The sequence below is a fragment of the Pezoporus wallicus genome, unplaced genomic scaffold, assembly GCF_028554395.1.
Source record: "Pezoporus wallicus isolate ANWC-B61680 ecotype Strahan unplaced genomic scaffold, APGP_CSIRO_Pwel_v1 contig_7835, whole genome shotgun sequence".
NCBI lineage: Eukaryota > Metazoa > Chordata > Aves > Psittaciformes > Psittacidae > Pezoporus > Pezoporus wallicus.
Genome location: NW_026636866.1, coordinates 2589807 through 2603519, shown reverse-complemented (window position 1 = coordinate 2603519; position 13713 = coordinate 2589807). Strand labels below are relative to the sequence as shown.

At 38.5% G+C, this 13713-nt stretch overlaps 1 protein-coding gene and 1 long non-coding RNA gene across 2 annotated transcripts; both read left to right on the top strand.

Annotated features, from left to right (window-relative positions):
• Positions 1-258: 258 nt before the first annotated feature.
• On the top strand, positions 259-5555 carry ATMIN (ATM interactor). The gene is made up of 3 exons (XM_057401943.1): positions 259-420; positions 1390-1589; positions 2559-5555. The coding sequence occupies exons 2-3, from the start codon at positions 1396-1398 to the stop codon at positions 4384-4386; spliced, it is 2022 nt and encodes a 673-aa protein (XP_057257926.1). The 5' UTR covers positions 259-420; positions 1390-1395; the 3' UTR covers positions 4387-5555.
• Positions 5556-6327: 772 nt separating this feature from the next.
• LOC130595325 (uncharacterized) lies at positions 6328-10016 on the top strand. Its single transcript, XR_008971296.1, has 2 exons — positions 6328-6905; positions 8300-10016. It is a non-coding gene; the product is annotated as an uncharacterized LOC130595325 (long non-coding RNA).
• Positions 10017-13713: the final 3697 nt, after the last annotated feature.

The following is a 13713-nucleotide window of genomic DNA, read 5'->3' as shown; positions in this document are numbered from 1 at the left end:
AAAAGGCAGTTATAATTGGTGTGGGGCAGCAAGCATCTTGGTAGAAGTAAATAGTACAGTACCACTACTCTGTAGAAGTTGCGATTTCACTTCACAATTTGATGGTACATTTGCAAAGTAGCATTAACCTTGGTGAAAACTCCATTTGAGCTTTCAAATTGCTTAGGAAAGTGCCTTTAGCTCATTGATGAGGGGTATAAATGCAGTGAGTAAAAGTTGATGTGTATTCTGAATGTCGTGACTTTCATACACAAATTTGTAAAATTGTCAACTTCTCTACTGCTTCTTTTTCAGGATGGAAAACTTAATGCGCCAATAAGGAAGAGTTTGAAAACACCTCAGAAATTCTACTGCTGTCCTATTGAAGGCTGCCCTAGAGGACCAAACAGACCATTTTCCCAATTTTCTCTGGTCAAACAGGTATTCCTGTTTCCTAAACTATTATTTTAATACTGATTTAGTCCTGACTGTGTCTCCTACAGAGTGTACACTTGTGCCTTCAGATGTGAGCAAAGCCTCTGAGCTTTATGTCCTCAAGTTGGAGAATTGTGTTTAGAAACTCAGTGTGGGCATATGGTTAAGGAATTTGCATGTTGATATTAGAGGGCTTGAACCTTTTGATGAGGCAGAATGCCAGTATGTTCTGCTAAACTAGAAGACAGTACCTCTTAGCCAGTTAAAAATACAGAGAAAGGTAAATGGCAGGGAGAGGGAGAATCACAGTAGCAACCAATAATGGTTTAAAATTACCATTTTAAGTAGTTAAACTGCTCTTTTTAAATGGTCAAGAGATAGGAGTTTTTCTCTGTTTTAGTGTCAAAATGCAATTGTTTACTAGTTACCTGCTTAAGAAAATATGTAAGACTTGTTTCTCAGTGAATGAGTGAAAAAAGCTCTTCTGTTGGTTACCCTGGATAACCTGGGGAGACTGTAGGAGGTGGAGCGGCTGGAACTTGGTTCTGTGAGTGAAAAGGAAATTCTGGTGTTTGCTCTGAAGTTGACCTGTTTGACTTGAGAGTATTTGCTCAGTTGTAAGATCTTCAGGAACGTGCAAGTGTTGCAACATATACTTAACTACGTTCTTTAATGATTATATAGATGAACCTTGTTAATGTCCATAGGAAACCTCCAATAACATTAGGACATATATCTTTTATCTGTGTTTTAAGATGTACATAGCACAAGCAGACTTGCATGCTTTAAATCCTTTCTGTTGATTTATTAAAGCTTGTAACTTATTCCTAATGAGACTTTTTAAAAACAAATTAATTCTACAATTTGATGCTATTTAACAATTAAAAAAATGCAAATATTGTCTCCCCTAAACGTGATTTTCCTTTTTCTTAGCTTAGCTGGAAGCTAATGTTTGCTTCTTATTGTGTATTCTAGCACTTTATGAAAATGCATGCTGAAAAGAAGCACAAATGTGATAAATGTAGTAACTCCTATGGTACAGAGTGGTATTTGAAACGACATATAGAGGTCTGTGGCAAGACTTTCCAGTGTACTTGTGGGTGCCCTTATGCCAGCAGAACAGCATTACTGTCGCATATTTACAGAACTGGCCATGAAATTCCTGCAGAACACAGGTAAAAGTGAAGAAGTTAAGTAATGATACTCATGTTCATCACCAAGTTCTCTGACTGGCTTTTTATCTCTTTCTGTTGATTACATTGTAACTAGGCTCACATTGTTTTAGCTGTACAGCAGTTTGCAGTTTCTTTGTTCTGTTGCTTTTGGTAGTTTCTGTTTTGTTGAAAGCAAGGACAATTGTCTAATCAATGAGATGAGGTGACACCACATATAGTCCAAAAAGTACTGATGACACTGCACTGCATGGTGTAAATGCTGGTAGTTGTTGTTCTATCTGCTTTTACAATTCTGTAAAAGTAGATTATATGGAAATGTTTATGGCTGGTAACTGGTGTGGAATGCAGTTTAGCTTTTCTTGTATAGTCTAGTCTGTTTTGCAAGTTTTGGTGGGGGAGGTTTCTTTTCTTTTTAATGGCTGTATATGCGTGTGTAGACTTAAATTTGTCTTAATATGTACATATGTTTTATAAAGGGTGGAATGTTTCCTGAGGCCTAACCTGACTGATTTGGAGATACAACTGCTGCAAAATCAAGTTTTATGTGAAGGAATGCTAACTGTACCTTTAGTTTCCATGGGAGACCTTTGCCTATACGCTCACTTTAGAAGCTCTGTTTCTTCAATGCTCAGTCTGAGTTAGCATCAAAGTTAGAAATTAAACTTGTCTTTAATTGTATTAGTTAATGTACAAGGGGGAAGAAACTGTCTAAACTTCCACTTCCATTTAGAAGTAGGTCTCCATAGAAGGGGTAGCCTTTTTTCTTTTTGAAATGGGAGAGTGAGGAATGAAACCTTACACAGCTGAAGTTCACGGAGTCTTTTTATGTTTAATCAGGGTTAGATGCTTTCTGTATACTCAACTGCATCGGCAACTTCAGTTTATGTTTTCAATGCAGTGACTCAAAAGAATGGCAAGCAGATTTTTTGTGCTTGAAAGGAATATAAATTATTGATCTCGTGTTCACAGGGATCCTCCTAGTAAGAAAAGGAAAATGGAAACCTCTGTACATAATCAGCAGTTGGCAGAGAAAGCAAACGAAGCGTTCATCAACACACACAATAAGAATCCTGGCACTCAGGAATTGGAGTCCTCTGAAGTGAAACTAGCAGCCTCTCTTGAAGGCTCCTGCAGTTCAAACCTCGCGAACCAAACGCAGCCAAAATGTACACCGAAGATGCTCTTACCAAAGCCTAAGGTGGCTTTGGTTAAACTTCCAGTGATGCAGCTTGCTCACTTGCCTATATATGTATCTGCAGCAGACTCTTCTGTCAAACCTGCTGTAGTGGCTGTTGATAATCAAGGTTCACTTTTAAGTACTGTTCATTTATTGCCTCAGTCAATAGGAATTCTGATTCCTGCACTGGAGGCAGAAACACTTGTGTTTAAAGACAGTATGCCTGTTTCAAAAGTGACAAATTCTGGTGATCGTGAATCCATAAGTACCAGTTTACAAGTTGAGTTGGATAAGGTTACATTGAGTAACACAGGGCAAGAGATGGGGAATGTTTGTCACAGGAATAAAATTTCTTCAATTAATATACAGACTGACTTAACTTATACTTCACAGAACTTTGTACCAGCTGCAACCTGGACTCCCAATTCTTCTGTATCCTCTTGCTCTCAGACAGATCTGTCATTCAGTTCACAGGTTTCCCTGCCCATCAGTGTACAAACACAGACGCTGCTGCCTGCTTCCAAACTGACTTCATCCATAGCTGCCCAGACTGATGCTTTTAGTCAGGTTTGTTTTCCAACATGTGGCATTTCTAGAGAGACTCAAACCAGTAGGACACAGGACTCTATTGATGGAAGGGTACAGATGGACCAGGCTGTGATGTGCAGTGACATTTTTGACAATGTTGATTCATCATATGTTTCTACTCACATTGAACTTCCAGAAAACAACTTAATGACTGCAAATATAGATCAAACCTTGCTGCAAAGAAGTAATTGCAAGAGCCTGAATCAAGATACGGTGAAGTCTGAATCCCTTATCAACTTCAGTACACAGCCTAATATACTTCCACCTCAAAATACAATGGATAATCAAACCCAGACAATGGACTTGCTAAGTGATCTGGAAAACATCTTTTCAGGAAATATGCCTGGCCAGACACTGGATAATCGTAGCCTTTTGTCTGAGACGAGTTCTAATGCTGACACGCATCTGCCATCTGGTCCATCACAGAGCACAGGAATAGACTTTGACATTGAAGAGTTCTTTTCAGCATCCAATATTCAAACTCAGACTGAAGAGAGTGATCTTGGTACTCTGAACCCTGAGCCAGTTTTGGAGTCACTGGACATAGAAACTCAGACTGATTTTTTATTTTCAGATAGTGCAACTCAATCATACAGCTGCCGAGGAAATTCTAACTTCTTAGGTTTGGAGATGTTTGATACACAGACACAGACAGACTTGAATTTCTTCTTGGACAGTAATACCCATCTGCCTTTAGGGAGTATTCTGAAGCAGTCTAGTTTCTCCATGAGTACTGACTCATCTGATACAGAAACACAGACAGAAGTATACCAGGCTATTAAAAATACACCTACACAGAATATTGAAAGCAAAGTCCGGCTCAGTAGCACTGAAACACAGACTATGGATAGCTGCTTTGAGAATCTAGGGAGTTTATTCCTTACCAGTAATGAGACACAGACAGCAATGGATGACTTTCTTCTGGCTGACTTGGCCTGGAACACGATGGAGTCTCAGTTCAGTTCAGTAGAAACACAGACCTGTGAAGAGCTGTGCTCCTTGTTTCAGAGCTCTGACAAGCCCAGCCATTGAGTGCTACTTAATATAACCATTTCCTGTGGTTTGAAATTAAGTTATTGGGGTGGGAGAAGTGGCTTGACCAAGTTATTCACTTTGCATTATTGAATGTAGTTATCGTGAGCAGTTGACCTAAGACTTCTCGTGCTGAAGGTACTCTATCAAATATGTATAACTTGACATAAACTGTGTGTGTGAATGGAGGGGAAGGGGAAGCTGTAACATATTAATGTACATTTGAACCTTAGAAAAGAATTCATGGTGCCTATGTTTTTTCCTGAAACTCCTTTACGGAGGTGATACTGCTTTCATTTAAACAGAACAACTTTTGAAGTTGCTCTGTATATGTATATGTATGTGTCTCTCTCTACTCCTGGCTTACATATAAGGTTCCAATATGCTGGACCAAAAACCTGAGCTGTCTAGTTCAGATGCTTCCCTGAACTTATGGGGGAGGATTCTATTAGTGTAAGCTACTTCTATTTACTCTTTTTAGTAGCTTGTATTTTAAATCTGGCATGAACATAATAAGCCGTATTGTCGTCTTTTACTTTATGCCTTCACAGCTTGTTCTCCTGCATAAGCTGGTATTTTCCAAACAACAGACACATAGAAACTCCTGGATTGTTGAATATATTTATTACGAAACATGTAGAAAGCAGTAATTTTTTTTATATTTTTCCCTAAGTGGCACAGATGTCCTTTGAAGTATAGGAAAAGAACTTTGAATTCGCAACTGTAGGAGAAGGTAATGTGTTGTCCTTTTAGGTAGTGTAATAACTAACATTTCTAGAGTCTTCAGGAGGGATTTACTTAAATTATTTCTGTCTCTAAGATGCAAATGTTACAATGTGTGTGCCTCAAAGACTGGGATAATTTGGTTTTGTTTAAATTCTCCTAGCTTTATTAAGATACAAGTTGAGAAGTGTTACAGCGGTTTATACCTCTATTACCTTAACAGAATCTTCACAAATGGGAAATTAAATTCTCTAAATTACTTATCTAGATTCCCGGTTTTGGACTTCCCACTTGTAAAACCAACTGGAATCCTTACAGCAGAGCTGGGAGATCACCTCACAGAAGCCCTTTCAGAACAGCTGTATCTTGCTTTTACACATCTATCTGCAGCCCTCAGTTCCTGCAGCTTATAGAGAATTTTTCTGAGTATAGTCAAATTCAAACAAACTGATATTTATTTTCTTTCTTTTTTGCAAGAAAAATGTGACCTTTTGGACTTTTTTTTTTAATATTCATCTTGCCCCTTATATCATTTTCAGTACTTTTAATGTGCATGAAAAAAAAATGAAGCTGTGAATGTATGTTTGAATTCAGCCTTAACTAATTTTTGTATCTTACTATAATACATACAAAATGTAGGCCTCTAGTTTTGTCCTGGACAGGCTTTAGTTTCTGTTACCTTAAGTGAAAAGAGAAACCTCTTCATGTCAAGTTCCTGGGCCTCTGACAGACTTTCCTCCTCCCTTGTGAGAGGAGCGGTGTTGGCTATGTATTTACTGGGCAGCCCACCAGTAAACATATGCCCAAGCCTTAGTTTTTGAAGGCTCACTATGCTTTGTGCTTCCTATCCTCAGCTCAGGGGTGTGGGAGTTATGTTACTCATCTGCTGCAGCTAGCTTGTTTTGTTGGAAATGAGCAATACCTTTCTGTCTCTTCCTGACACCCTTTGAATTGCCATGGTTCACACTACGCTAATATGGTAAGTGTATACTTTTACTGGAAGTAATATCTTTATATTAACCCTGAAGCTCATGTTTTCCTCCTGAAAAAATGAAAACGCAGCTGTGTTGCCTCTTTTAATTTTTCAGCATTTCTGGTGCAATTTCAGAGTCTTCCAGTTTTTGGCTGAAGACACTGCAAAAAGGAATCTTGCAGCTCCCCCCAGGAGTACAGTAATTCTGCCTTGAGGAAAGGCCCCCCTCCCAGGCTTCCCAGTGCCTAAAGTTCTCATCTTAAAGGTGATATATATTAAAAACAGGCAGGGATTGCTTGTTGCTCTGTTTTCTGAAAATGTGACTGGATTCATATTTATTTGCCTGGTTTGAAATTGGAGAGATAAGATAACAAAGTTAGGTTAGTTTATTCTGTTGCAGTATTTTTCTGGTAATGTGGTATTTTCACATTTTAAGTGGTTTTCCTTCTCCTTTTTTCCCCCTGACTGGAATACTAGAGAATGTTTCTTCATACATAGGCTTCTGTTCTCCATGTGCAAGTTGCACGGACACATGGAAGAGAAGCAGCTACTGTAAATCTGGTTGGAGAAAACAGCATTTTCCACATCTGTAGAAGGCAGAAGGCCCATGACCTTTGAGTTTAGAAAGCCAGTCTTTTTTCTATGAGAGAAAGGATCTCAGGTGATGACATGCAGAATGGTGAAAGGCTTTGAACTGAGCCACCTGAGAGACCAGCTAGAGTTTAAAGAGCTTTGAAACTATCAAATCAGAATGAGAATTGCCACGTTCTTATGGTGGAAGCCAAAGCTCTTAACTGGAGTGACTATCAGAAAAATAACTAAGGTTTGTGTGGATGCAGTCTTGCAATGTAATCATTACTCATATGTTGTACTTCGTAATTAAATGTGTTGATAAGCTTTGTGTATTTTTTGGAACATGCAAATACCATTCCCTTCCCTCATCCTATGGATTTAAAATAGCTTGAACTTAATTAGGTGAACACTGTACCACAACATGAAATTATTTATTAAAACTTAAAACTATTAAGAAATTATTTCATGTGTCTGTATGGTCTAAGGGACGTGGCTGATTCTGACCAAAAGTAACTTCTTTCTTCACAAATTTGGTTCTCCATAAATTATTCGTAAAAGTCAGAAACTGGTTTAGATCCTGTGTCACTGGCATATGTTGCTCAGTTTGCATTTATTAAGTATTTTGTGAAGGCTGCAACCAGACTTCACAGTTTGCTGAATCCCACAGTCTTATGAAACCTTATCTGCAATACTGTTGCTGAATATTTTTCACATTTGAACAAGTCCTTAAAGCAGCTAATTTCCTATTTTGGCCATTGTTTTAAAAGTAAATTTCAGTTAAAACTATTACTTGGTAGTCCTAAATGATATTTGTCTCCCTTTTTCTGCAGTTTGTCTCTGATTTGATTTTTCAAGGCACTGTGTTGCAAGTATTGGTCAGCAGTAACTTACTACTTCGCTTATTCTCTTTTGTATCCTCTATTGCCATTTGAACTGCTATGCAGGAAGTAGCATCAGATTCTCCGTAGCCTTTTAGCACAAATTTTTGTCTGGAAGAGATACTAATGCTACTTTTGCCTACTGTTTGGATTCCCTGCTTAATTCTGCTAGGCTGTGATTACTGGATCTTGATCTGGATGCCTGTGTAATGCTATTCTAAAATTGAATTGATAGTTTTGTAGTTTCACGTGAGCTTTTCTTAAGCATGTAGGAAAAATCAAACAAATGAAAAACAGCAAATTTGGGACATGCATTCTATGAGAACATAAGTGCAAAACAGCTGAAAAAAATGAGAGGTGTGGTTTGTTGCCTTCCATGTTTATTTGTCACAGTGCTAAAGGTTTGTAAGACAGTAAATCTATGCTTCTGCTTTTGGATTTATTTGCCTCTATTTCTTCTAATACACTTGTAAATACTTATTTCTGCTTTCAGTAAGGAAGGAATCCTCTCCCCACTCTTCATGTCAGCCTAGAGAAATCAGTAGTTTAAAGTCAGAGTTTGCTAATGCTACGTATTCTTAGCTGTGCAGAGCTGCTTGTGTCTAGAAAATTTTAACTTCCAAAGGATATGAAATCTTTATGTATATACTTGCAGCTGTAACTGAAACATCTGTAATACAAGCCTTGTGAGACCTCATCCAGTTATGAATTCAATGTCTGTAAGTCCGTGTACGTACCTAACACTCCTCACAAATTTTTATTCCAGGGTGTACACACAGTCATTTTTTTCTGTTGAAAACAAAAGGCTGAATTTCACTGATAAGTTATATGTACCTTGATTGTGCACAGGCAACCGAAGAGGCAACAGAAGAAAGGTGACTGCCTTCCACTGTTGTAAATCTTTCGCCTTCTAGTACCTGCTCACATGCTTAGTCAGATCTGAATTGATTTTATTTTTTGGTGAGGCTGCGTAGAGGTGTAAGTGTTGGCAGGAATGGGATCTTACGGCATTAGCGTGGTTTTTTAATAACCTTTCAAATACAGGGTGAGTAGAACTAACACATACTGAATCAACATAGGGTGCTCAACTTGGAAAAGAATATGCTGCTGAAATGACAGCTCAGAGATGAACCAAATGTACTTGCCTTTATTATTAAGGGTGTATGGCTTCCTGTGCTTTAATATATTTCTGATGGTTTAGGGTTTTTTTTATACATGATCTTAATGTACAGTTTACTGTTCCAAATACATTCACACCAAAATGTTGTTAATGTTCTGGGCCTTGCAAGGTTTTTCATTCACATCGGGTTTAAGGTGTTGTTATGAGTGTGTTCCTGGTAGAACAGGCCTACTGTAAACGGACTTCTATTAATCCCTTGACGTGAACACTGAGGATAGGGCTGTTTAATCAAAGCAAGCTTTAATTCATGGTGTGAACATGCATCTCCTCTTTCTTTTGTTGCTGTTTTTAACAGTTGATATGAACCTAAACGTGTGCTAGAAGGATTTGCTGCTTAGGACATGACTGAATTTTCTTGTTTCAAATGCCATTGCTATGCAATTGACAGAATCGAGGAACAACATGGTTCAACTCTGTCTTGTAGTCAGGTTGAGGGTATGTTTGTATTTGTGCGTGTGACTCTTCCACTTCACCAAAAATGGAACTGGACAGCCTGAAACCGCAGAAACTCCTGAAGGAACTGCCGAGTTAAATAACCCAAGTCCTTTGCTTCTGATTCTTTTTCATATACTGGCTTTACAGCAACATCTGCAACATAACTAGCAATGGAGTATAATAGATGACTCGTGATGATGTAAACTGTACGTTTCACAACACCTAATGCATTACATTCATGCTTGAAGCACTTGCATGCAGAGCAAGATTGTCAGTACATCTGTCTACAAGTATTTGCAAGTGCATCTATGATAAAGCTAGATATGAAAGACAGCCATATTTTTTTTTCCAGTTACAGAATTCAACACCTGATTATGATCTAATTTTAACTTGTAACTATTCGGAATGGATGAGTAGTAAATCCCATGGGTGAGTCTTTCCCAAAGAATGTGTGTTAATCTCAACAAGGCTGAGAACTGTCCTTAAAATGTTTCTCTTCTCTTCACTAGTGGGATTTTGATCTAGTGGACAAACTTAGTTTTCAAAGGATGTCCCTGTTTAATTCTTCCTGTTTAAGCCAGAAAAATTCCACTGAACAAAAGCAAACCTTCATTTCTTAGGCCTATTTTACAAGTGACAATCCCAAAGAAGGAATGTTGTCCTAGTAATTGTGAAACTTTTGAGTATATTAATGCATGCAGAGAAAACCTTGTGCCAAAATACTGTTTCATTTTTCCCTCTATTGGAAACTGAAGTGTTACACAAAGCTACTAGTAAGTTATTCACAAGTATCGAAACGTTTTGTTCACAAATGAAGCACTTAGTCCTGTAAGTTATACATATTTTGGAATAAAGTTAACTTGAATCAGTTTTTTGGCTTCTGTTTTAATGGCTGCAGTCTGCCTACAGAGGCATTGGGTGAGGTATTCAGTGCCTGTTGGTAAGTACCACCCATTGTTCCTTAACATCTTACCTTTTGAAAGCTAAGTGTCTTTGGAATTGGTAGAGATTTTGTAAATTAAAACATTATGGTTTTTAAATTAAAAAATTATAGTGTCAGTTGTTGAGCTGCAGAGGTGAAAAAAGTTTTCCTGTGTAGTCCTCCATGAATCTTAGGAAGGTCAAACTCACAACACAAATGTAATCATAATGTCAAGATGCTGCATTTCATAAACTGGAAATAAATTATTTGAGAGGTTCTCTGCTGTAGATGAACCTAGGCATAGTCTTGTGTGGGATGTTATGCATACAGGCAGGGCTAGATTCTTCAGAGCCAGCATCATCCACATTGCCTGCAGTAGTGCTCCCTCTCAGACCTCTTGGTAGTGAGTGCAAAATTAAGTCTTAAATTAATTGTATGCACAGTGGAATTCCTTTCCAGTTTCAGCTCACTGACAGATAAATGCGTTTCTCCTGCAACAGATCTCAAGACAGAAGGGTTATTTTGCATTCTTCTACCTTGTCATCCACCCCCCCTGTAGTTTCAAGATCTCTAGAATTATAAGTAGCATCAAGTACAAATTCAGCTGCATTATGAGTGGTTTTCAAAGTGTCCTACTAGAAAAGTACAATCCTTTTTAACAGCTTATATTATTTTGCAATGTATTTTATATAACTGAGAAAATAACGGTCACTACAAGTATTTTAGAAAAGCAGGAAGCTAGAGTAGGTTGGTTTGGTGTACGGATCATACTTTGTCCCTTTTCTTCTTGTACAGTTCCCATCTTTAGTAGTGGTCCCACCATTTTCTGTTAATCGGAGGATATTAAATGGTGGTTTCTACTGTTACCTGTGTATCTTACAGATGTAATTCAGAGTAGGTGAACTAAAATTTCATCTGTATCATTACATCAGCTGCAGTCATGAGTGAGGCATTCTCTGATGTGTAGTGGGCTGCAGATTTTGGTCCCAGTGTACACTGAGGTGAGCATTTGCACAAGGCTGTATTCAGCCCTAGTAGTAGCAAAATAGGGAAGGGATTTCCAGAGGGGAGTATGTCTTAAGTGTCTAGAAACCAAATTCCTGTTTAATTAAAACTTAAAGATGCTGACTCTCCATTTAGGAATAACAGCCTTATTCCTATCATAAAGACGATTCAACTTAGTTTAGGCTGTTATTTCAGGCTTTTCGTTACTCAGAACAGATCTGGCTCATGGGCAAAAGTCAGATACTGTGACAGACTGGTCCTCATGACACTTGCAGAAATGGCAGGCAGTGTAAAAGGCAGGACAAGCTTTAACTCTTGATTGAAGACAGATTGAGATGAAAATGGCTCCTTAGAGACCATGGAAGCCTTCTGCAGTTTTGAACTACTTTCTTGTTTGCTGTTGTTGAAAAGACTTATTTCTTCCTCTAGCAGTGAAAGCATCACTGACCAGTTTGTGTTTAGTTCCTGAATTTCCTTCACTTCAAGAAATTGCATGCTCACAAGCTGATTGTTTTCTGTCAAAACAATGGAACTGGAAATTATTTGCTTTCTGGCTCCAGGATTTGTCAAGGAGGCCTCTGGAAGCCGCCCTTTTGAAGCTTGGACCCGAAACAAAAGGGAAAAATGTTGATTTAACTTTCAGGTGTTCTGTCATTGTATTTTTACATTGTTGCCAACAATTCTGTTTTGGCTTGTTTTATTTTGGCACCTAGAACACAGGAAGCACTTCTAGCTGATTGAGCGCTAAAGTTTATTTCCTTTCTTTGACGGGGAATGGCTTTATTCTTGAGAAAGTTTGCACATAAACAAGAAGCGGCGGTTTCCTGTGCTAGAGGAATACAATGTATTTAAGGAGGCAACTTAATGAACCTTACCATGGCTTAAGCGCTGTGTTACCGTTTCTTTATGTTCTAGGCCTTTAGTTAGTAGCTTTTGTGGTGTGGTGTTACAGCAATAATCTGCAAGTGTGGTCCTTAGAATATTATCTTGTATCAGGTTGAACCAACTGATTTGACAGTTTGGGAAACCTCAGTAAATATTTGGCATGAAACACTGGAAAAATGTGGAAATAAAGTTTATGGCTTTCCCTGCAACTTTAAGCACTGTTTCTGTAATGCTGAAGAATTTATTACCTGTCTGCAGTGGCTGAATCTTCTGATTATTATAAGAAATATGTTTGCCTTTACTGTTAATTGGCAATGCAGTTGTTCAGTTTTATCACTGAAGCAGCACTATTTTCAGTTGTCTGAATGGGAGAGACTATCTTCTTTCCTTCTGGGCTATGGAAAATGTTACTTCACATATGCATGTATGTTTGAATTTTCTATTTAGCAAAAAATGGGACTGAAGCAAGTATATATGGATGTATTTATCCTGGGGCTGTTTGTGAAGGATGCTTCTTTTGTAGAGCTTGCATTCTGCATCTAAACTGATTCGGAGAAAACTCCAGGAACAAACTTGCCGGCAGAGCTTCAAGTTGACAAGCAGGTATTCTTTATTGCGGCGCCGGGAGACACGGGGGATAGCTCCTCCTAACGTGTGTCCCCGAATTGCTATACAGGTCATCCTTATATGGTCACTGAGCATATTAATCATTTTCCAAGAAGTTTCCTGCATGCATACAAAAATGTGGTGGTCTTTAAAGGTCGTTTACTTTTCCCAACAAGCTTAATTAACATTACAGACATAGCAATCATCCTGGCCTTCTACTTATCAGTTAGTTTAACTTCTCTCATCCTGGACATCTGCTAATCCCAGATACTCCCCATCCCAGGTCCTGTCCTTCTATTCTGCTTTTCTCACACCTTTTGTACTGAGGTCCTGAGGGCCTGAAACTATGTCAGTTACCTTCAAGCACCGCAGTTATTTTCCATTACAAAGCCATCAAACTTAACATTACTTAGAACCGATTACATTTTGTACTTTTGTTCCTCCTTGTTTCAAAACGGAATTAGAAAATACATCAGGGGAAGGGAATGGAGGAAGAAAATGGTGTGTGTTAGAGGATGTGTCCTGGCAGAATGATGCTGCACTTGTATAACTGGCACCATAATTGAGTGTCATCTGGAACAAGTTACGGCAACAAAAACCCTGTGTTTCGTGGAAATTAATAACCAGGACAGAGTTTTATTCCAGATAATCATTGGCTGAAGTTTTCAGATATCCGGGTATTGAAAGAGGTAAAAGATGCATACAGATCACCATAGACCTATTTTTCAACAGGTCTGTGCAGCTTCTGATGTGGGTGCTGGTGTGTTTGCCGCTTAGTAGGTGGTACAGCTCCCTCGGGAGCAGAGGTATCTTCGCTTGGAAAGTCGCATTTGCTGCCAGGAAACCACTGGCCCTGTTCCCACCTCCAGTGCACAGCTCTCATGGTGTGACTTTAAGCTGATACACCACTTCACATACTCTTCTTAAGGAATTGTAGCATACTTTCTATAAAAATTAGTGTTCTATAAGATTTCCAGATTTCCCTAAGCAATTCTCAGGCAAATTTGTGTTAGGTGACAAAGCAGACTGCTTGGAGTTTTAACACTAGCACTCAGCTCCTGCTTTCTTCTCCAGAGGTCGTCGTGTATTGGGTGAAGAGATGAAGACATGTTGTTAGCGTCAAGACAAACACATAACCACCGAGATG

Excerpts from the sequence above, each read along its gene's own strand:
- ATMIN (XM_057401943.1), top strand. The coding sequence starts at position 1,396 with ATGAAAATGCATGCTGAAAAGAAGCACAAATGTGATAAATGTAGTAAC. Across the intron at positions 1,590-2,558 it reads GAAATTCCTGCAGAACACAG|GGATCCTCCTAGTAAGAAAA; the intron begins GTAAAAGTGAAG and ends TCGTGTTCACAG.